This window comes from Grampus griseus (genome assembly GCF_964374135.1).
Source record: "Grampus griseus genome assembly, chromosome: 1".
In the NCBI taxonomy this organism is placed as follows: Eukaryota; Metazoa; Chordata; class Mammalia; order Artiodactyla; family Delphinidae; genus Grampus; species Grampus griseus.
In genome coordinates, this window is record NC_139017.1 from 80890687 (window position 1) to 80912437 (window position 21751).

At 43.8% G+C, this 21751-nt stretch overlaps 1 protein-coding gene across 1 annotated transcript in view; it reads left to right on the forward strand.

Moving 5' to 3' along the window:
- CD58 (CD58 molecule) overlaps nucleotides 1–21751 on the forward strand; it is a 44154-nt gene continuing 22403 nt past the window's right edge. Inside the window, exon 1 of the mRNA XM_082661510.1 lies at nucleotides 1–120. Coding sequence (XP_082517636.1) covers nucleotides 51–120 — 70 coding nt within the window. The 5' untranslated portion in view covers nucleotides 1–50. The remainder of the gene's footprint in view (nucleotides 121–21751) is intronic.

A 21751-nucleotide genomic window follows, 5' to 3' on the forward strand; every position in this document is an offset into this window, starting at 1 on the left:
CCGAGGCGACGCCCGGCTGGGTCCCTGTCGCGGAAGCTGGCCCGTCCGCTATGGCCGCGGGGAGCGCCGCGGGGTGGGCCGTGGGGGCCCTCGGAGTGGTCTGCCTGTTGCTCCGGTTGGGTGAGTGGAGGCCTCCCCCGGGAGCCCGCGGGGACCGGCAGCGCGGGGTGTCAGTGGCCCCGGGGCTCCAGGGTCGGGTGGACGGGCGCGGCCCGAGGCCGCTGCAAGGTGGGGTGGTGGGGTTGGCGTGGGGCACGCAGCCCGCGCGCGGGACTTGGTCGTGTCACCCACAGGTCTCCCTAGGGTGGTCAGCAGGAAACGTGGACCGCAGACTCTGAAGCCTGTTTGGGAAAAAGAACGACGCGACTCCTTCTCGTTCACCTCCCCTAGGCTCTTTCCTCCCTCTGGGGAGCCTTCTTAACCTCCACGATCCCCGATTCCCACTCGTGTTCCTCCGGAAGGGGTGCCCTTTCAGTGCGACTCAAGTGACTAAGTTACTGCTTCCAGCCGGAGGTGCCGTAGCGCAGAACTTGAGGGGAACTTGGTTCGCCGCTTCCGCAGCGCGGGAGCTTGTCTCGGGCTGGCCTCCCTGGCCAAGGAACGCGCTCTTTGCGCGCGCGCCGGCCTCCGCGCTGGGGGTGGGCGCGCTGCGGCCAAAGCCAAGTATGCCCGCGCCCGCGCGGAGGGCGGCAGTTCAGAACTGCTCTGCAGCGGGAAGGCGAGGGCCTCAATTCAGAATTCCTAAGGAGTGTCGGCTGGTCCCCTTTCCCCTCCCTTCCGGACATGAAAGGACTAACATGTGAGTGTCTAGGACTGTGTTCATTCCTTTCACGCTTCTTCAGCTAAATCGTTACGACAGCGCCATGAAATAGTTATCTTTGTCTCAATTTTTTACCTCCCCACCCTTAGCAACCTCTCCCCACACAGGCCCCTAGTTAAGTCATAACCAAACCCCTGAAGCATAGTAACAACCCCCTTAACTAGTACTTCTTTTCTTGGAATTTCCTGCCACCGGCCCCTTAGCCCACACCCCTGATGAACCTCCCCTCTCCACTCTGCGTTCAGCGTTTATTGAGTGCCTTTGGGGTGCATGCATCTGTGGCTTACAGCCTGCGGAATGGGGGGTTGAGATACGTTCAAAAGAACCTACAGTGTAAGGCACAGAAGTAAATGTTTTAAGAGAGGTAAAGTGCTGTGGGCGTGCAGGGGGAAGACAGCAACATCTTTTGTGAAATCAAATATCTTTTGTGAAGCAGAAACTTCATGGAAGGGAGGGTATTTGAACCTGGCCTCCGAGGACAGGTGGTATGTGAACATGCCGTGATGTGGGAAAAGATTCCAAGAGCAGGAGACCAGGAAAGAAAGACAGGGGAGCAGGGTGTAGAGGGTGACCTTGGGCAGTAGGGAGTCATCAGTGTCACTGCAGAGTTGCAGTGCCCACGGGAGCTTGAGGCCCCCTAGGGGAGCCCTGAATGTACTCTTTGAGAGTTGGGATTCTCTTCTGCAGGCGAAGGAGACCTCTTTCTGGGCCTGACAGGATCAGAGCCATCCACTTAGGAAGAATTAATCTGGCAGCAGTAAAGAGAAATGATTGTAGTTGAGAGGAATTGGAGGTGGGGGACCAGGGCAGGTACCATCACAGACCCCAAAGAGCTGTGAGGGTTTCATATGCTGGTGGCTATGGGCAGGAGGGAGAGGCATATACAGAGGTTGAAGGGATAAGGTAACTCCTCCAGAGGCACAGGTCTCTCCCCGGTCCCAGAATGCACCTTTGGTCACTACTGCCTGCTCTGTGCTCTCTCTTCAACTGAAAACCCAGTTTACCCATCAAGCCACACCTCCTCTAGGAAGATCCTCTGAACTAGCTGGTTTCTCCCACCTAATTCATTTATTTATTCAGACGTCATTTCATTCTGCAAGCATGAATATCGCCTTCTCTGAATAGGCTTTGCGCTAAGGGAAACCGTGTAGGTCTGCAGTGAGCCCTTTGGGGGCCAAACCCACCTCACTAGGGAAAGCTGCCTAACAGTGATGAAGAGTATCTGCTCCCAGAGAGATACCTGGCCTCTGACCTGGCCCCGCTCCTCGCAGTTAAAACTTCTGTAAGTTACCTTACTTCTGTGTGCCTCCACACCTTTGCCTTTAAAGAGAGCGCCATTCACATGAGAGAAAGGATAATAATAATATCTGCTTAATAGGATGACTGTGAGCATCAGCCATTCAACACGCACTTATGGACTATCAACTATGTGTCAGCACTGGGAAGCTTACATTATAGTGGGGGAGAGACAGTAAGGAAATAAAGCAGTAACTATGTAGTTGTTGGGTGGTGGTGAACATTTACTAATATAGAGATTACTAGTGCAGAGGCAAGGGAAATGGAAGTGGTTAATAGTTCCTTTTAATTTTCTAAAATTCTGGAAGATTTAAAATCTTTAGAATAGTTGCCAAAATAGTAAAGTGAACACTTACACACCTTTCTTCTTGAATCACCACTTATTAACATTTTATCACATTTGGGTTACATCTCTCTATATACACCCACACCCATCCAGTTAACTTTTTTGTTGTTGTTGTTAAATCATTTGAGAATTGCAGTTCTTATGACAACTTAACCCTAAATATTTCAACATAGGTCTTTTTTTTTTTAATATTTGTTTATTTATTTTGGCTGTGCCACGTCTTAGTGGCGGCACGCGTGCAGGATCTAGTTCCCCAACCAGGGATTGAACCTGGGCCCCCGGCATTGGGAATGAGTAGTCTTACCCACTGGACCACCAGAGAACTTCCAACATAGGTTTTCTAAGAATAATATGTTTGCAGTTAAGCCCTGGCACCATTATCACAGTCAGGAAATATAGCTTGATACAATACTGTTTTCAGATAGGGTCCAGAAGCCGATCTTGGATCACACACCAGATTTGGTAGTCATTCCTCTTTAATCCCCTTAAATCTAAAAATCTAAACTGTTGCCAGCTTCTTCTTTTTTTTTTTTTTTTTGCGGTACGCGGGCCTCTCACTGTTGTGGCCTCTCCCGTTGCGGAGCACAGGCTCCGGACACACAGGCTCAGCGGCCATGGCTCACGGGTCCAGCAGCTCCGTGGCATGTGGGATCTTCCTAGACCGGGGCATGAACCCGTGTCCCCTGCATCGGCAGGCGGACTCTCAACCACTGCGCCACCCCGGAAGCCCAAGCCAGCTTCTTTTTTTCTTTTTCTCTTTTCTCCTTTATGGTATTGCCCTTTTTGAAGGGGTCTGGACTAGTTTTTTTTTTTTTTTAAATAAAAATGTCCCTCGATGTTGAAGTACATGCTTAGATTCAGGTTTAAACATTCCTGGGCAGGAATTCGCACAGGTGTGCATCTCATCAGACTGCAGATGCAGTCCATTTCTCTCATTATTGGAGACGTTAATGTTGATGATTTGGTTAAGGTGAGGTCCACCAGATTTCTCCATTGTAGAGGAGAAAATACAAGCGTGTGAGTACAGATTTTGCATGCTTGGTTCCAAACCACTGGAAATATCGCAATAAAGCAAGCCATAACGAGTTTTTTGATTTCCTAGTATATTTAAAAGTGATGTTTATACTATACTGTAGTCTATTAAGTGTGCCATAGCATTATGTCTAAAAAAAATGTACATACCTTAATTAAAAGATACTTTATTGCTAAAAAATGCTAACTACCATCTGACAGTGCAGAGTTGTCACAAAACTTTAATTTGTAAAAAAACACAATATCGGGCTTCCCTGGTGGCGCAGTGGTTGAGAGTCCGCCTGCCGATGCAGGGGACACGGGTTCGTGCCCCGGTCTGGGAAGATCCCACATGCCGCGGAGCGGCTGGGCCCGTGAGCCATGGCCGCTGAGCCTGCGCGTCCGGAGCCTGTGCTCCGCAGGGGGAGAGGCCACAACAGTGAGAGGCCCGCGTACCGTAAAAAAAAAAAACAAAACAATATCTACAAAGCACAGTAAAGCAAAGCACAATAAAATGGGTATGTCTGTAATACCTGATTCATTAAGTAACACTTTGAGATTGTGTGAATATCCTGTTTTCCAACAATCTTTCACCCAATGTTTTACAACCCAGTGGCGATTCTTCCCGCTAAAATGTTTGTAGATAGCAATTTTGTATCCCTATTTTGTTTATACTTTATTGACATTCTTCAGTAACAAAGAGCTTCTGCACCTCCCTTTTTAATTTTCTTTTTTTTTTTAATACTAGTAAGGACTCGTGTATTATTTAAGATGGCATTCCTGTCATTTTTCATTTTGATGCTCAGTGATTCTGTATTTGGCAAGTGAGAACCCTTCCAAGTTTCAGTGTCCTTTTGCCATGTTTCCCTCAGTTTTGAGCACTTTCCTTACTTTCTGGTGTAGAAGGGTGTTCTGGACTCATTTTGTTCTTTTCCTGACTCAGCCTTGGAATCATTAGATTCCTTTTTTCCTGTTAGTGGGGGATGGTATTTAGAAATTAAGACCTGGGTGCTAGGTGTGCTCAAGACTCTTGGAGCCATAGCTTCTAGGCCCTGTCAGTTTTCAGTGCTAGGAAATAGTTTTCACAAAGTCAGGCATTCATCTTGTTACTGCAAAAGCTAATCCAACAATTCAGTTTTTCCTTTTCCTCCATTCCATATTAGTACCTCCCTTCCCCAAGGCGTGAATTCTATTCTTAGTAGCATTAGTATATTTTCCAAATCTACATTAAACACAAACTAATTCCATAATTGCTATGCCAATACTACTCCCAAGCACAAACTTTACTAAATACAGTTCAAGATTTCTTAGCAGTTCTTTTTATTCTTTCATATATCCCACTAAATATGTATAGAACACTGTATTTTCAAGTTATTTGAATTTTTCTTCTGTGTGGTTATGTTATCAAAGTGATACATAGTTGCATTAATTTGTTTCTCTTTCTATTCAGTTTTAGGGTTTCCCCCACCTTGATTTAATTTTTAAATATGTAAACTATTAACATGGTTCAAATCAAAACCATATACAGCTGGCCTTCCATATTTGCAGATTCAACCAGCTGCAGATTAAAAATATTCAGGAAAAAAAAAATTCCGGAAAGTCCCAGAAAGCAAAACTTGAATTTGCCACATTCTGACAACTATTTAAATAACATTTACATTGTATTAGGTATTATAAGTAATCTGGAGATGATTTACAGTATATGAGAGGATGTGCATAGGTTATCTGCAAATATTATGCCATTTTATATGAAGGATTTGATCATCCTCAGATTTTTGTATCCACTGGGATCCTGGAACCAATTCCCTGTGGATACTGAGGGATGACCATAAAAAAGTATGCTCAGGGGCTTCCCTGGTGGCACAGTGGTTGAGAGTCCGCCTAATGATGCAGGGGACACGGGTTCGTGCCCCGGTCCGGGAAAATCCCACATGCGGGAAGATCCCACATGCCTCGGAGCAGCTGGGCCCGTGAGCCATGGCTACTGAGCCTGTGCGTCCGGAGCCTGTGCTCCACAACGGGAGAGGCCACAACAGTGAGAGGCCCGCATACTGCAAAAAAAAAAAAAAAAAAAATATATATATATATATATATGTATATATGCTCAGAAATTCTATTCCCCCCCTTCCTCTCCCCCCATAACATATAATTTGTTTCAGTTTTATCTTTGTTTCTTTTTGCAGTTATAAACAGATACATATGTTTATTTCTAACTCCCTTTTTTAAACAACAGGTAACATACTCTGTGTACTCTTTTGTACTTTGTTTTTGTCAGTTAACCATATGTCTGGAAAATCGTTCCATATCAGTTCATAGAGATCATCCTCATTTTTTTTTTTTTTTAACAGCTTCATAGTGCTCCATGGGGTGGAGGTATGATATTTCATTGTCACTCTCTGGTGGTTAGTATTTTATGTAGTGTGGTCAGGGGAGGGTCTCTTTAAAAGGGTAACAGTTGAGTGTAGACTTAAAAGGAAATGATGGAGCAGGCCAGGTTACCATCTGGGAGAGTAGTATTCCAGACAGAGAGGACAGCAGCAAAAACCCTGAGATAGGCTTCAGCCGTTTAAAGAACTTCGAGGAGGGCACTGTGCTGGAGAGTAAATAGAAAATGAAGTTGTACAAGTAGTCAGGGCTGGACCCTAGAAATAAAGTTTTGTGGGCCCTTTTTTTTTTTCAATAAATTTATTTATTTATTTATTTTTTGCTGCATTGGCTCTTCGTTGCTGTGCGTGGGCTTTCTCTAGTTGCAGAGAGCAGGGGGCTACTCTTCGTTGTGGTGCACGGGCTTCTCATTGCGGTGGCTTTTCTTGTTTCGGAGCACAGGCTCTAGGCACCTGGGCTCAGTAGTTGTGGCTTGTGGGCTCTAGAGCTCCGCAGACTCAGTAGTTGTGGCACACCGGCGTAGTTGCTTTGCGGCATGTGGGATCTTCCCGGACCAGGGCTCAAACCCGTGTCCCCTGCATTGGCAGGCGGATTCTTAACCACTGCGCCACCAGGGAAGTCCCTGTGACCCTTTGAAAGACTACATTTTTTTTATTCCCAGTAAAATAGGAAGTCTCAGAGAGTTATGAACAGGAGTGAAATTGTAATGAGTGTTTAAATGAATGATTCTGGATGCGGCGTGGAGGATGGTCCTTGCTGATGAAAAAAGAGAAGCAGGGAGACCAGTTAGGAGGCTGCGGGAACAATGACTGGGTGGGGGTGGGTAAGAAATGACTGGGGTTGGGGGGAGGAATTGAAGATAGCAGGGTGTGTTTTGAAGGTAGGGCTGGCAGGATTTGGCCCTGGTTTGCATCAGTGGGGTAACATGTGGACAGGACCTAGGTAGCGCTGGGCAAGTAGCAAGATCAAAAATAGGAACTGTTGTATTAGTTAGCTCTCATTAGCAGCGCCTGCCTTATTCTGCAGTGGTTGACCTTTTTTGGATCCTTTATCTTGCCAGTTGTCTCTCCAGCTAGATTTTAGATCCTTGTATGCAGGAACCAAGTCATATACCACTTCATATAAAGTTTCTTTCATTGATTTAAATGTATTTGTTTATTTATTTGGCTGTGTTGGGTCTTCATTTCTGTGCGAGGGCTTTCTCTAGTTGCGGCGAGCGGGGGCCACTCTTCATCGCGGTGCGCGGACCTTCTCACTGTCGCGGCCTCTCTTGTTGCGGAGCACAGGCTCCAGATGCGCAGGCTCAGTAGCTGTGGCTCACAGGCCCAGTTGCTCCGCGGCATGTGGGATCTTCCCAGACCAGGGCTCGAACCCACGTCCCCTGCACTGGCAAGCAGACTCTCAACCACTGCACCACCAGGAAAGCCCCTCTTTCATTGATCTCTTTTAATATTTTTAACAATACAAATTGTTAAATCTGGACATTAGATGATAAAGTATTGGTCAAACATTTCCCCATTTTAAATTATCATTATCTCACATTATTATGTGAGACTTGTTCATATGCTTTGCTTAATTAAGATTCAGAGAGCCTGTGAGGTTTTATTTATGAAACGTAATCCAAATCAAAATAGTGTTGTGTTTTCCTCTCAAAAAACTAGATCCAGTATTATAATGGGGTGTATATAACAGTTGCCATGAATTAAGCACGTGCTCTGTGCCAAATGCTGTGCTTAGAGTTTTAGATTTTTGTTTTCATTTAATTGTCACACCAGTGTTATAAGGTAGAGACTGTTAAGGAGGAGAACAAAGTTGAGGTAGGTCAAGTACCTTGTCCAAGTTCACACAACAAATAAGTGGTAGAACCTGCTAGCACTTAGGTCTGTTTGACTCAAAGTCTATGTATTCCCAACCCAAGAATAGGTAAGCAACTTTTTGTTGATTGGTACAGCCATAGTTAATCTCTTATATATAACATATATATTGTCCAACGTAATTTTGCTAAAGCATGTGAAATTATATGACAGCAAATTACCAATCACATAGATTGTATCCAATATTGTAATCTACAGTAGAGGGGTGGGGGAACCTTCTTTGGGCCATAGAATTCAGAATGGGGTTTTATTTATGTATTCATTTATTAACATTTTGCCATAATTATACCTTCTTTATACACCCACACTTCACTCCTAAATGCTTTGGCATAAGCCCAATAACATAATATTTATAAAAATTAACAGTAATCTCACAATATCACTTAACTTCTACTCTTACTCAAATTCCTCCAATTGTCACAAGGATGTCTTTTTTTAAATACCAGGATCTGATGAAATTTCACATTTTTCCATTTGTTGCTGTTTTTGTTTATTTTTGACAGGTATCTTTTAGGAATTTTGAAAAAGACTTACAACTACTTTTAAAGAACTAGATCTAGGAATTTGTTTCATTGCTGTCTTTTTACTGTAATTTAAAAAATTGAATTGTACACTCTATTATGGTTATTTGTTTTTTCCCTTTTTAAATTGACTTACAATATTATCGATACATTAGTTTCAGGTGTAAACATAGTGATTCAATATTTTTTTACATTACAAAATGGTCACAATAAGTCTAGTCACCATCTGTCACCACAGAAAGTTATTACAATATTATTGACCATATTCCCTATGCTATACATTACATCTCCATGACTTATTTATTTTATAAGTGGAAGTTTGTACCTCTTAATCTCCCTCACCTATTTCACTCACCCTCTCTATCCATCTTCCCTCTGGTAACCACCAGTTTATTCTCTGTATCTATGAGTCTGTTTCTGTTTTGAATGTTTGTTTTGTTTTTTAGATTCCACATATAAGTGAAATCATATGCTATTGGTCTTTCTCTGTCTCACTGGTTTTACTTAGCCTAATACTTTCTATATCTATCCATGTTGTAAAAGGCAAGATTTCATTTTTTATGGATGAGTAATATTCCATTATATATAAATACCACATCTTCTTTATTCATTCATCTATCAGTAGACACATAGGTTGCGTCCATATCTTGGCTATTGTAAATAATGCTGCGATGAATATTGATGTGCATATGTTTTTTTCCAGTTAGTGTGTTTGTTTTCTTCAGGTACACAGAAGTGAATTGCTGGATCATACGGCAGTTTGTATTAATTTTTTGAGGAACTGCCATACTGTTCTCCATACTGGCTGCAACAATTTATGTTCCCACCAACAATGCATGAGGGTTCCCTTTTCTCCACCCTCGCCAACACTTGTTCTTTGTTGTCTTTTTTGAGGATAGCCGTTCTGACAAGTGTGAGGTAGCACCTCATTGTGGTTTTGATTTGCATTTCCCTGATGATTAGTGATGCTGAGCATCTTTTCATGTGCCTGTTGGCCATCTCTGTGGCTTCTTTGGACAATGTGTTTTCAGGTCCCCTTCCTATTTTCTAATCAGGTTTTTTTGGTTGTTGTTGTTGCTTTTACTATTGAGTTGTATGAGTTCTTTGTATATTTTGGATATTAACCCCTTATCAGATATATCATTTGCAGATAGCTTCTCCCATTCGGCAGGCTGCTGTTTCATTTCGTTGATAGTTTCCTTCCCTGTGCAGAACCTTTTTAGTTTGATATAGTCCCATTTGTTTATTTTTGCTTTTGTTTCCCTTGCCTGAGGAGGCAGATCCAGAAAAGTATTACTAAGATGGATGTAAAAAAAGCATACTACCTATGATGATTTCTAGTCTTATAGCACTGTGGTTGGAAAAGATGCATCATATGATTTTAGTTTTTTAAATTTATTGAGACTTGTTTTGTAGCCCAGCATGTTATCTGTCCTGGAGAATGTTCTATGTGTACTTGAAAAGGATGTGTATTCTACTGCTTTTGGATGTAATGTTCTCTATATATCTATTAGGGTCATCTGGTCTCATGTATCATTTAAGGCCAATGTTTCCTAATTGATTTCCTGTCCGGATGATCTGTCCATTGATGTAAGTGGGACATTAAAGTCCCCTAATATTATTGTGTTACTGTCACAATTTTTCCCATTATGTTTGTTAATATTTGCATTATGTATTTAAGTGTTCCTATGTTGGGAACATAGATATTTACAATTGTTTTATCTTCTTGTTGGATTGGTCCCTTTATCCTTATGTAATCTCTTTCTCTGTCTCTTATTACAGTCTTTGTTTTAATTTTTTAATTAATTAATTAACTTATTTTTGGCTGTGTTGGGTCTTCGTTGCTGCATTTGGCTGTGTTGGGTCTTCGTTGCTGCATGTGGGCTTTCTCTAGTTGCGATGAGTGGGGGCTGCTCTTCGTTGCAGTGAGTGGGCTTCTCATTGTCATGGCTTCTCTTGTTGCAGAGCACGGGCTCTGGGCACGCAGGCTTCAGTAGTTGTGGCCTGCGGACTCTAGAACTCAGGCTCAGTAGTTGTGGTGCTTGGGCTTAGTTGCTCCACAGCATGTGGGATCTTCCTGGGCCAGGGCTCGAACCCATGTCCCTTGCATTGGCAGGCAGATTGTTAACTACTGCACCACCAGGGAAGCCCCACAGTCTTTATTTTAAAGTCTGTTTTGTCTGATGTAAGTATTGCTTCCCCAGCTTTCTTTTTATTTCTATTTGCATGAATACCTTTTTTCTGTCCACTCGCTTTTAGTCTATGTCTATAGATCTGAAGTGATTCTCTTATAGGCAGCATATAGATGGGTCTTTTTTTTTTTTTTTAATCCATTCAGCCACTCTATGTCTTTTGGTTGGAACATTTAGTCCATTCATTGAAAGTAATTATTGATAGGTGTGTACTTATTGCCATTTTGTTCATTGTTTTCTGGTTGTTTTTACAATTCTTTTCTGTTCCTTTTTTCTCCTTTTGCTCTCTTGTGATTTGATGACTATCTTTAGTGTTATGTTTGGATTCTTTTCTCTTTTTTGTGTATGTATCTATCATAGGCTTTTGGTTCCCATGAGGTTCATGTATAACTATATAATGAGTCAATTTTATGAGATTATTTTAAGTTGATGATCTCTTAAGTTTGAACACATTATAACAACCCTGCGTTTTTGCTGCCCACCCCACCCTCACATTTAATGTTTTTTGTTTTTTGGTTTTTTTGCAGTACGCGGGCCTCTCACCGTTGTGGCCTTTCCTGTTGCGGAGCACAAGCTCCGGACGCACAGGCTCAGCGGTCATGGCTCACGGGCCCAGCCGCTCCATGGCATGTGGGATCTTCCCGGACCGGGGCACGAACCCGTGTCCCCTGCATTGGCAGGCAGACTCTCAACCACTGCACCACCAGGGAAGCCCACATTTAATGTTTTTGATGTCATATTTTATATCTTTTTATTTTGTGTATTCCTTAACTTTTTACTATAGATATAGATGATTTTATCGCTTTTGTCTTTTAACCTTCCTACTAGCTTTTTGTGTGGTTGACCTTTACTGTATGTTTGCCTTTACCAATGAGATTTTTCCTTTTTTAGTTTTCATATTTCTAGTTGTGGTCTTTTCTGCTTAGAGAAGTCCCTTTAACATTCCTTGTAAAGCTGGTTTAGTGACACTGAACTCTTTTAGCTTTTGCTTGTCTCCTTCATATCTGAATGATAGCCTTTCTGGGTAGAATATTCTTGGTTGTAAGTTTTTTTCCTTTCATCACGTTAAGTACATCATGATGTACTTCTGGCCTGCAAAGATTCTGCTGAAAAGTCAGCTGAAAGTCTTATGTGAGTTCCTTTGTGTGTACTGGTTGCTTTTCCCTTACTGCTTTTAAGATTCTCTTTTTATCTTTAACTTTTGCTGTTTTAATTGCAATGTGTCTTGGTGTGACCTCTTTGGGTTCATCTTGTTTGGGACTTTCTGTACTTCCTAAACTTGGATGTCTGTTTCCTTTCTCAGGTTAGGGAAGTTTTTAGCTGTTATCACTTCAAATAAGTTTTCTGTCCCTTTCTCTCTTCTCCTTCTGGCACCCCTATAATGTGAATGTTAGTGTGCCTGCTGTTGTCTCAGCGGTCTCTTAAACTAGCCTTATTTTTTAAAGTTCTTTTTTTTTCTGTTCAGCTTGGGTGAATTTCACTACTCTGTCTTCCAGTTCACTGATGCATTCCTCTGTGTCATCTAATCTCCTGTTGATTCCTTCTAGTGTATTTTTAACATTTCAGTTATTGTATTCTTCAGCTGTTTGAGTCTTCTTTATATTTTCTAACTCTTTGTTGAACTTCTCACAGTGTTCATTCATTCTTCTCTTGAGTTCACTGAGCATCTTTAAGATCATTATCTGAAGTCTTTATTGGTTAGATTGCTTATCTCCACTCACTTAGTTCTTCTTTGGGGGTTTGTCTTGTTCCTTTGTTATATATTTCTGTCTCCTCACTTTGTCTAATTCTCTATGTTTATTTCTATGTAGCAGGGAGGTCGGTTATGTTTCCTGGTCTTGGAGAAGTGGCCTTATGTAAGAGATGTCCTGTGGGGCCCAGCAGGACTCTCCCCATCCCCTTTGGTGACTAGAGTTATATGCTCTAGGCTGCCCCCTATATGGGCTGCATGCACTCTTCTGCTGTGGCGGAGCTAAGTAGTGTGGGCAGCTGACTCCACTGACTCCACTGACTCCACTGGCTGCCAGCCCTGCTGGCCTGCTGGGGGGTGGGGCTGGGTCCCAGCATGTCTCCCTCTAATGTGTTTTAATTCGTATAGGCTTTGATGGTAGGCATTGCTTTCTCTGTTTAAAAGCAGAAAGTTTGCCAGCATACATCAGCCCTTGTGTGCACAAGTTTTCTGTCTTTTGATTTCTTCTCATGTTGTTTTCTCTTGGGTACAGAAGGCTTTTTGAAGTTTTTACTTAAGGGCACACAGCACCTTAGATTCTGCAGTCACAGATAAAAGCTTCCATCTCAGGATTGAAGGTGAAACCTGGATACAGCCTTTTCCATTTGCTCAGACAAGTTGTTTTTTTGTTTTTTTTGTGTGCGGTACATGGGCCTCACTGTTGTGGCCTCTCCCGTTGTGGAGCACAGGCTCCGGATGCGCAGGCTCAGCGGCCATGGCTCACGGGCCCAGCCGCTCCGCGGCATGTGGGATCTTCCCAGACTGGGACATGAGCTCATGTCCCCTGCATCGGCAGGCGGACTCTCAACCACTGCGCCACCAGGGAAGCCCCAGACAAGTTTTAATATGAAGTGTGACTAAAATAGTGAGACCGTCCCCCAAAAAGTGTGGAAAACATTTTAGCAGTTCCTCTTTGGAGATAAGTTTCAGTGCCCATCTACCAGACTCAAAGGAAAATGTCTTTTAGCTACTTTATGGGCATGGGATTCTCTCCTTTGGTCTCTTGGTTTTCTTGTTTTCAGTCCCTTTCCCTTGTGCGCATTGGCCTTCTCCTTCTCAATGCTGCTCGTGCCTTTGCTGATGAGCTCTTAGCCCAAGGACTCTGGGGCTCAAAATGAAACCAGTGAAAGTGAGGGGACCTCTTGCCCAGAATCACTGTAAGAAATCATGTCTGGTCTCTGCCCCCATTTGAAAGTTATTAGTTCAGAGTTCTATCCTTTGTGACCTTGATCTATTTTGTTTAGCAAGTATCCATCTCAGGGAACCAAATTACTTTGATAGGCTTGTTCTGAGGAAATGAACCCGTTTTGATTCCTAGTGACCTTCATTTTTCATAATGTTCCCCTGAATGTCTGTTAAGAACAGTGTCTGAATTTCCATCAGCCTCTCTGGTCTGTAGTTTCTGAATGTTTTTCCCATGTAACAGTTAAAAACTAGAAAAAAAAATGAAGTTTACTGTACACATTCAGGAAATAATAAGAAATTCATATTAATAAGAAACTAATGACTATGTCATCATAAATTAGTTGTAATAGAGTTTCTCAACTATGAACTGAGTAACTAGAAAATAATAGGGATTATAAAGAAATTTTTAATGAAATGATCAATAGCACATTGAAATACCTTTAATCAGACTTTGGAGAATAGATTTAAAAAGACTTGCAGAGCATTAAATAGCTCTAGTAAGAACCTTATTCTCCAAAGCATGCTGTAGGTCTCAGACATATCCTGTCTAAGACAAGAACAGTCAAAGGCAAATGTGGCTTTTGAGCGTGATGTGATATGGGTATCTTGAAAGAGCCGGCCAGAGTAGTGCTGTTAAATAGAAATATAATATGAAACAGGTAAAATTAATTCTAATAATATATTTTATTTAACCTAATATACCCACAGTATTTTCATTTCGACATGTAGTTGATATAGAAAATGTTAATGAGAGATTTTACATTCCCCTTTTCATACTTGACCTTCAAAGTCTGGTGTGTATCTTATACTAACAACACATCTCAATTTGGACTAACCATGTGGCATGGGCTCACGAGCCACATTGGCTAGTGGCTACTGAATCGGACTGCACAGAGTGAGAGGGAAATGTCTGGTGAAAGAAGGATTTTTAAGTGCAAGAATAAGGAGTTAAAAAGGCAAGTATTTTAGCATGACAGGAAACAGGGAAGTTCAAAAGGAAGTTGATTTAAAGAACAAATGTCTTAATTCTGGATGCACTCATCCAGGAGACAAGGAATAGCTTGACAACTGAGAGCATATGTGAGGCGAGTTCTGTGGCGTTTCTGGGACTGGGGGACCAGCGGGTTTATTGTCTGTTGGGAGTCAGGGGGCTGCAGTTTCAGTCTGAAATAGATGAAGACAGGGAAGCCATGGTGGCATATCTGAGACCAGTAGATTTCTGCCTTCAGCACTCATGGAAACAGAAATCACTGATGGGGACTGGATGCAGGTGGAACTGACAAGGAAGGACCAAGGCATCTCACACTGTGGCTAACAGTGCAGGCTTTGGAGCTGGCCACCTGTGTCTGGACACCAGCTCTGTCCCGGACCAGCTGAGTGACCACGGTCAGCTTCTGAACCTCTTTGAGCCCCAGTTTCCTCAACTGTAACTTAGTGGTTCTCACTCTTTGAATGCTCTTCCCCACACGCTCAAGCTCACTCCCTCGTTTTTTCTGGGCCCTGCTCACATGCCAGCTGGGACCACCTCACATGTAATGGCAACCTCCCTTCTCGTTATTAATCATCCTCCCCAATACACTGCTTTATTTTTCTCAGTAGCACTTAACATCACCTGTGATACTTTCCCATTTAATGTGTTCCTCCCTGCCCCGCGTCCCCACCTTCACCAATAATGTAAACTCCAAGCGGGCAGGATTCTGTCTGATTTGTTTAGTGCTGTATCCTCACTGCTTAGTACAGTGCCTGGGACATAGCAGGTGCTCAACAAATATTTGGTGAGTGAATAAATGAATAATAAGCCCTACCTCATAGAGTTAAGTTGAGGAATAAATGAGCCTATCCATCTATCTGTCTGTCCATCCATCTATCTATCTATCCGTCCATCTATCTATCCATCCATCTATCCATCCATCTACCTATCCGTCCATCTGTCTATCCATCCATCTATCTATCCGTCCATCTATCTATCCATCCATCTATCCATCCATCTATCTCTCCGTCCATCCATCTATCCATCCATCTGTCTATCCATCCATCTATCTATCTCTTGGAACAAGTGCCTGGCACACAGTGAGCCTTCAGGAAGTGTGTTGCTGTTGTGGAATATTATTACTGAGGCTGAGTTGGTCTAGGGCTCGTTTGGATTGGATTAATTAAGAGCTAGGTTAAAGAAACGAGCTACACTAAACTTCCTTGAGTGAAAAGACTGGGTGCTCTTCTTTTGATTATCCATGTACCTGGTGAGCATATGTCGTATGCCCAAACTGGGACATGGGGGCTGACAAACAGAATGTTTGTAGACTTAATAGGACAGATTGTTTGACACTAGCCCCGACGTAGACATGTGAGGAGAGTGGCTGCTCTCTGTACTGTGAGCATGTGTGTTTGTGACTCCAGAGACTTAGTTTCGCAGGCTGCCACCGCTCCAGTACCCCAAGTGGGTATCAACTGAAAGTGTGCTGTGATGCTGAAGTGAGAGGAACAAGGTCATGGTCACAAGCCCCTGTCTGCAGGAGAAATCCAGCTGCTCACTTGGGTACAAAAATGCCCAAGGCCCTCCTATCTCCCAGCTTGAATGAATCTTTAACCGAATTGTCGTTATGGTGTCATACACACAGGGGAAAATACCAAGATTTATGTATTTGGGTACTGAAACTTTCAGGGGATTTTTTTTTCTCTTTTCATCAAATGAATTTTTGCCTTAACTGCTAAAATCTGCAGCCATGTGGAACCTTGAAGAAATTTTAGGAAGAGAAGGGAAGTATTTTAAAATCACATTGTTCATTTCTAAGAAAAACTCCAGAAAAACCTTTCCTCCAAATCCCAGAAGAGTGGTTAGCTCGGCTCTCAGCAGTGGCATCAGTGAAACAATTGCATCTCCTCAAACCTCAGACAGGGTGTTAACATTGATGAAGGGCTGATATCCTGAGTGGGTGTAAGCTTATCTGGTGCAATGCCTTGAAGCCCACAACATGTGGTAGGTGAAACCCCGCTAAACCTGAAGGGGATGGCGAGTGGGGAGCCAGCAGACCCTCCAGTCTTGCTTTGGTTCTGGAGGCAGGCAGTGAGGAGGAAAGAGTTCTCTTCTGGCAGCATACGAGGGGTCCCAGGCCATTCTGCAGCTTCAGTTAAACTTCTCCACCTCTCCTTGCTGAGTCATGGTTCTCCAACCAGGTTCCACAGCGATTTGAGGTATTGCAAAGCTCAGGGTTTGGGGTGACTATCAAATATTGTAATTCTGTCAGGAAGCCCTGCCTTTTATACGACATTTAAGTTGTATTTAAATCAGTTTAGTTAATTCACTCAACAAATATTTATGGAATGTCCTTCATGTGCCAGCAGGGGATGCAGCAAAGATGGAGAACAACCCTGTCTTTGTCCTCATGGGGCTGGCCTGACTATGGGATACCCCTCCGCTCAGATTGGAATTAATTGCCCACTGATTCCATAAAATTTGATTTTTGTGTTCCCATAAAATTTGATTTTTGTGTTCCCATAAAATTTGATTTTTGTGTTCCCGTAAAATTTGAACGTCCAGCATTTCTTGGAAACTTAGAAGATCCGGCAATTCGCACGTGTCCACGTGGGTAGGAGCTGAGGGGCCTCTCCCTAGGCGAGCCAGCCTCACCAGAGCTGCAGCCTCCACCGCTCCCTTGTAGGTCACACCTGGCCCGTCTGTGGCTCCTCTGTTGGCTGAACGGCTGGTCTCTATCTCAGGGCTTCATTTGCTAGTTCTCACAGGCTTCTCAGCTGCTCCTGTGATTTTGTGTCCTTATTACCTCTTTGTTTGCCCCTTGTTTTCTCGCCACACACGCCGCTCCAGCTTTTCTTCCTTCCTGCCTTCGAGTCTCTTTTGTCCCCTTACCCTCTCTTACTTTTTCATATGTCACATATTCCTTGCCATCACACATGAGAAGTGCAAACTCTTAGACCTTACTTTCAACTTAGTTTCTTGGTCTTTAATTATGAAACCCTGTCTCATTTTCCATTGAACATCTAAAATTATTTTTAAAAAACAACAGCATTATGAAACTTAGGTTTAAATTTGGGTTCCCATGTAACATTTTGGAGATTTGGGTTCATCGCTGTCTTGCTCAATCAGCTCTTCGCAATTTCCTCATGTATATGAGGATGGGTGTGGGGCGGGCCAGGGTCCTCTGAGGACCTGTCCAGCCCTGACATTCAGTGATGTGTTGACCATTGAGCTTATGCTTCACTTCTAGGTTTCAGAGGTGTGCCTTGCTCCCGACTAGAATGGTTTGCCTTTTCTCATTCCCAACATCTGCTATTCCCATACGTTCTAGAAATTGCATTCTGACATATCCTGTATCACGTCACTGTCTTTAATAGCCATATACCACATAGCTAGCCAAATAAGAAGCAATGGTTAAAAGTCAGACTATCTGGGTTCAAAAGCAGTTTCGCTACTTAATTAGCTAGTCAGTTAACGTCTGTGTGTCACAGTTTCCTCATCTGCAAAATAGGGTTAAAAATAACAGCTGCTTAATATGGTTTTTCTTTTTAAGTTTTTTTTTTCTATCTATCTATCTATTTATTTATTTTTTTTGGCTGCGTTGTGTCTTTGTTGCTGCGTGCAGGCTTTCTCTAGTTGCAGCCAGTTGGAGCTACTCTTCGTTGTGGTGCACAGGCTTCTCATTGTGGTGGCTTCTCTTGTTGCAGAGCACGGGCTCTAGGAGCACAGTCTTCAGTAGTTGTGGCACGCGGGCTCAGTAGTTGTGGCTCACGGGCTCTAGAGCATGGACTCAGTAGTTGTGGTACGCGGGCTTAGTTGCTTCGCAGCATGTGGGATCTTCCCGGACCAGGGCTCAAACCTGTGTCCCCTTCATTGGCAGGCAGATTCTTAACCACCGTGCCACCAGGGAAGTCCTGATATGGTTTTTGAGAGGATTTGCTGAATACATATTTGTAGAGTTCTTCCAACTGCCTAGTAGATAGTAAGTGCTATATAAGTGTTTGATTAAATAAACTAAAAATAGCAGTCAATCTAAATCCCAGGACCCGGGACTTCCCTGGTGGTCCAGTGGATAAGAATCCACCTTCCAATGCAGGGGATGTGGGTTTGATCTCCAGTTGGGGAGCTAAGATCCCACGTGCCGTGGGGCAACTAAGCCCGCGTGCTCTAGAGACCGTGCGCCACAACTAGAAAGCCCACGTGCCGCAACTACGCAACCTGCGCACTCTGGAGCCCGCATGCCACAACTAGAGAGCCTGTGCGCTGCAACTACTGAGCCTGCGTGCATGCTCTAGAGCCCACGCGCCATAACAAAGAGCCTGCACGCCGCAATGAAAGTTCCTGCGTGCTGTAACTAAGACTCAACACAGCCAAATAAATAAATAAATATTTTTTAAAAGAATCCCAGGACTCAAGTGAAAATGCACAGAGGAATTTGTGGCTGGGAGTTGGGGGAGGTCCCATTTCATTAACCCAGTAGTTACGGTTACCATATTTTCTAAATCAAAAATCAGGTCACTTTGTCTGCAAAATATTTGAGTTCCACTTCGGACTTCAAGCCCTGTGAGAAGAACTATCAAAACTGGGTATAATGATGATGTTTTTTAAGACTGCAAGAGTCTTTGAAATTGGAAACAAACACAGTACATATAGGTATTAGGTACCCTCATATCTTTCAAAAGAAAAGATCATTCAGTATTCTTCCAAACAAATAAACCTCTAACAGTTAAAAAAATTCTGTCTAGCACAGAATATCTGTTTAGGCAATCACTGATACATTTTCCCCTACCTCTATCTCTCCCTACTTCGAAACAGCAAAAACTCACTCTATGCCCAGTTCTCACACAGCCAGGGTCACCTACAGTGAATGCATTGATGGTGGCCTGAATCATTGAAAGAAAAAGAGGGAAAACCCTGTTGAAAGCCTACTTCATTTCAGCCATTGTGTAAAGACTCTCAGTCTTATTCAAACCTCAAAACAATCTTTTGTGGTAGGCATTATGATTTGTTTTTTAGGCTGAGGAAACCTAGTGTGGCGAGAACTTTTGAAGGTTCGCCCTGGGCGCATCTGCCTTGAAAGTCGGTGCCCTTTTCATTCTGCCCTCTGGCATGGTAAGGTAGCATCCCTGTGGTCCCTTTTCTGACCATTCACTGTTATCAGCAAAGTAAGCAACTCACTGCTGACTCCTTTCCTTAGCTGCTGTTTGTTTGCTCATTCTTTCATTCGTTCAGGGTGTGTGACCTTGAGAAAAAAATTCACTCTCCTTTCTCCTATTCTTTTTCACTGGAAACAGTCATATTGGTAACTTACCTTAGGATCAGTCTTGGAGGTGCAACAGAAAAGACTTTAGGAAGGACATGGTAGACATAGCATCTACAAATGTCATGGATCCCAAATCTGTATCTTCCCCTGGGAACCCGCAGACCTGTGGACCCCGCAGCCTCCTGGACAGCTCCAGGCAGATGTCTTGCAGGTCGCTTATGCTTAGCATCCATCAGTCAGCTGACGTCTGGGTGAAGAGGGGGAGGAGAGATGGCCAAGCAGACAGAGGAAGAAGTGCCTCTGAGGAGGCAGGTCCTGAATCAGGAAGGCGCTGGGCGTGTCTGAGGAAATAAAAGCAGTTCCAAAAGGCTCGAAGGAAGAGAGCAAGAGGGGGACGGGTGGGGAATGAGGCTGGAGAGGCAGGCAGGGGCCAGACCACAGGGTCTGTGAGTGAGGGGCTGGGCCATGTCAGGTCTGTTCTGGTCCCTCAGCTACCATAAACTTGCTGAGTGACCTTGAGCAATTGATATGTCTCCTGGGGCCTGAGAGATGGAGTTAGCAACACCACTGCACGGGGATGTGGAGAGGATTAAAAAGGGACACAAGTACGTGAACACGTAACTGGCCGAGGGTAAGCGTTCAGTAACATCTTCTTCCGTTTTTCTTGGTGCCCTGTCCTTTCACCTGTGAAATGGGGGTTATTTGACTGACTAATTGTTGGAGTTTCTTCCAGCTCAAAATGACTATGATTTTTTCTGAACTGGTCTCCCCCTTTTTCCACCGTTAGCTCCATTCCAGACTTTTCTTCTTCCTGTTCTCAAGCCCAGGAAACATCACCTTCCCCTGGGAAAAACAGAAGCCAGCTTTATGCAGCCAGGGAGGGGCAGTTCAACTGAGACCTCTTCTCTTCCTCCACCACCCTACTTACCCTCATCCGTTCATTCATCTATTCATGTACAAGACATTTCGAGCCGCCACTATTGTGTGTGGATAGACTCTCACCCCTCAAATCTTATTCCTTTTCATGCCTTTTCATGGGCTCTGGTTGATTGGGAGAAACAGTGCATGGTCAGGAAAGCCACAGAAGGGCGCTGGTGTATTGCAGGCAGCCTCCCTGGATTAAGGGAGGTGGGTTCTAAAAATCCTTGCACATAGACAAATGGGGCGTATTTGCTTCTTATTTGAAATTACTGGATACAATTGCCTGCAATTGGTCTATTTAATACTTTTGATTTTTCCTGTACTCTGTCAATTACCCTGATTGCTTCTAGGTAAAAACTTCAATCAATCAAGTTTTAATTTCTCTTTTATGTCTCTCCCCTAACAGCTGCTCTTCTCTCTTAACAAGAAAGTCAAGTCTGGAGCACGATGCATTGAAGCCCATTTTGGGGTATCAAGAATATCCCAATCTAGTAGTAATAGTAAATGTTTAACAACTGGATTGATGTGGAGGAGGTGGGAGGTTCTGATGTGAAGCATGAGGCAGTTTCTCTGCTATAAATACTCCCACTGTGGTGCACTCCAAGCTCTCCAGGCTTCCCTGAACGGAGTCCGGCAGAGAGGCTAACAACAGTTGGTTTCAACACGCCACCGCACCCAGGCCTCGAGACCTCAATCTTCATCACACTCCCTGACTTCCTTCCTGGTCCTTCTGATTTCAGTTAATGGCACCTCAGTCAGCCAGGAGAGAGGCCTGGCAGTCACCATTAACTCCTCTCATCCAATCACTAAATCCTGTTCATTTCCCTCTCAAATGTAGAGTCTGTCCACTTATCCATCCCCACCGCCGGCGCCCTGGTCTGGTCTCCCGGTCCAGCCTTCTTTCACTGCTCCCGCACTGACTGCCCTTCTGGGTTTTCTCTGCCCTCCATCCTTACCCTGTTGACCAGTGTCCACCCTGCAGACAAAGTCAACCTACTGAAACTTAAATGTCATGCCGGTCTTCCCTGTCCGTGACCTTCCCTTGCCATTAGGATAAATTCCAAACGCTTAGCGTATCTTACCGGACATGGCCCAGCCCCTCACTCACAGACCCTGTGGTCTGGCCCCTGCCTGCCTCTCCAGCCTCATTCCCCACCCGTTCCCCCCTTGCTCTCTTCCTTCGAGCCTTTTGGAACTGCTTTTATTTCCTCAGACACGCCCAGCGCCTTCCTGAT